The sequence below is a fragment of the Populus nigra genome, chromosome 10 (assembly GCF_951802175.1).
Source record: "Populus nigra chromosome 10, ddPopNigr1.1, whole genome shotgun sequence".
NCBI lineage: Eukaryota > Viridiplantae > Streptophyta > Magnoliopsida > Malpighiales > Salicaceae > Populus > Populus nigra.
In genome coordinates, this window is record NC_084861.1 from 9,466,475 (window position 1) to 9,468,662 (window position 2,188).

The 2,188-nt window shown below is 37.9% G+C and overlaps 1 protein-coding gene across 1 annotated transcript; it reads left to right on the forward strand.

Moving 5' to 3' along the window:
* The first annotated feature begins 361 nt into the window (after positions 1-361).
* Positions 362-1,913, forward strand: LOC133704306 (peroxidase 11-like). The gene is made up of 4 exons (XM_062129102.1): positions 362-621; positions 757-948; positions 1,067-1,232; positions 1,350-1,913. The coding sequence occupies exons 1-4, from the start codon at positions 382-384 to the stop codon at positions 1,772-1,774; spliced, it is 1,023 nt and encodes a 340-aa protein (XP_061985086.1). The 5' UTR covers positions 362-381; the 3' UTR covers positions 1,775-1,913.
* Positions 1,914-2,188: the final 275 nt, after the last annotated feature.

Sequence of the window (2,188 nt, forward strand, 5' to 3'; positions counted from 1 at the left end):
AGGAAACAGGGATGAATATGAAGATTGTTTTGAAAGTTGAATGGGTAAATGAGGGGTAATAAGCCGTTCAGTTTTAGGTTTGTTGAGTTGCCCAAATCATTCAAGTAATTTGAAGGGCAAATACAGACAATTCCAAGTCCCTTCTTTCGGTTTGTCTCGAGTATCTATTTGGTGATTTTGGTATGGGAGTACCCACCAACCAGGCCAACATTAGTTGCATCCTCTCTTGACTATAGAGATCTTTATGCAAAATACTCAGAACTGCTATGCAAAAAGCAAAGTGCAAAAATCTACTTTCTTTTCACTTAAATATCTCACTCAGTCCAATCCATCTCCCCCACTCTTTCCTACTTTCATTCAAGAAAAGCAAAAGGAGCAACAATGGCGTTTTCTCTTCAAGAAATAAAGCTTCCCATATTACCATTTTCTATGTTGATTATCATCTCCATCCTCGGCAGAAGCTTGCATGCAAGCGACCCTCCTTTAACTTTAGACTACTATGCTCCCACCTGCCCCAGTGTGTTTGAGATTGTCAAGAAAGAGATGGAATGTGAAGTTATTTCTGATCCACGCAGTGCAGCTTTGATAGTTAGATTACATTTCCATGACTGCTTTGTTCAGGTTCACAACTCTCAACTTTTGGCATTATCATTGAGTTTCTGCAACTCTAATATCCTTCCCTGTATATAGAATAGTACACCAAGTTATAAATCCTATCTAGCCAACTGATAGGGTATGTTCCGATTATTGGTGCAGGGATGTGATGGTTCAGTTTTGCTAGATGACACAATCACCCTGCAAGGGGAAAAGAAAGCTTCAACAAACATAAACTCTCTAGATGGATTTAAAATAATTGATAGAATTAAGAACAAGATCGAGTCCGAGTGCCCCGGAATAGTGTCTTGTGCAGATATTCTCACCATTGCGGCAAGAGATGCAGTCCTTCTGGTACTAATACTGTTCAGCATTACTAGCTAATAGTAGTAGGAGAATAGATTCATACTTTTGCTAGTTTGAGAAAATTCGGTCTCTTCCTCTCCTTTTCAACCAGTTATTATATTGGCAGGTTGGTGGACCATATTGGGATGTTCCTGTTGGAAGAAAAGATTCTAAAACTGCAAGTTTCGAGCTCGCAGCATCAAATATTCCAACAGCAGATGAGGGTCTGCTATCTATCATTACCAAGTTTCTTTACCAAGGACTTTCTGTTACTGATTTGGTAGCTCTATCAGGTAGGATGCTCCTTTGGTGGGAGGGACATTGACCCTGCATAGAACTACTACTTGAAAACTCACAAGAACATTGCATTTCTAATATTTAAAATCCATTCTTGTCTGTGAAATCTGCAGGGGCACACACTATTGGCATGGCACATTGTGCAAATTTTCGGGCGAGGATTTACGGGGACTTTGAAACAACTTCGGATAGAAGTCCAGTGTCTGAGACATATCTTAACAACTTGAAATCTATGTGCCCAGCTACAGGAGGAGGGGACAATAACATATCAGCAATGGACTATGTCACGCCTAATCTTTTCGACAACTCTTTCTATCATTTACTATTGAAAGGAGATGGCCTGCTAAACTCAGACCAAGAACTGTACTCAAGCATACTCGGACTTGAAACAAAGAATCTTGTGATAAAGTATGCCCATGATCCAATTGCTTTCTTTCACCAATTCTCAGATTCTATGGTGAAAATGGGAAACATTACAAATCCTGATAGCTTTGTCGATGGAGAAATTAGGACGAACTGCAGATTTGTGAACACATGAGCTGGCAAATTGTGGGCTCGCTGATAGTGATTTGGTTTTATGTCGTTTATTTGTTATGACAAGTGGTGGAAAACACAGATTATTTATGTAATAATATTAGCCATTGGTTAATATTAAGGCTCAATTTCTCTTCGATTTATTTTATGTAAGCTATATTATTTCTCTTTTTCTCATGCCCAGCCATTGTTTCCCTATTGAAGCGGATTCTGCAAAAGCTCATAGCCAGCAATTTAATTCATAAAACTAGTTATTATATATCTGTAATAGCACATACAAATTTTATCTGAACTTCGGATTGTGACTATATGAGAATGTATTCTTAAAAAATAGCAAAAATATTTTAAATTTAAGGATGCCGTTAAAAAAAAAACAGAATATAATGGTGTCCAAACTTGAATAGAGGATCAAGAAACT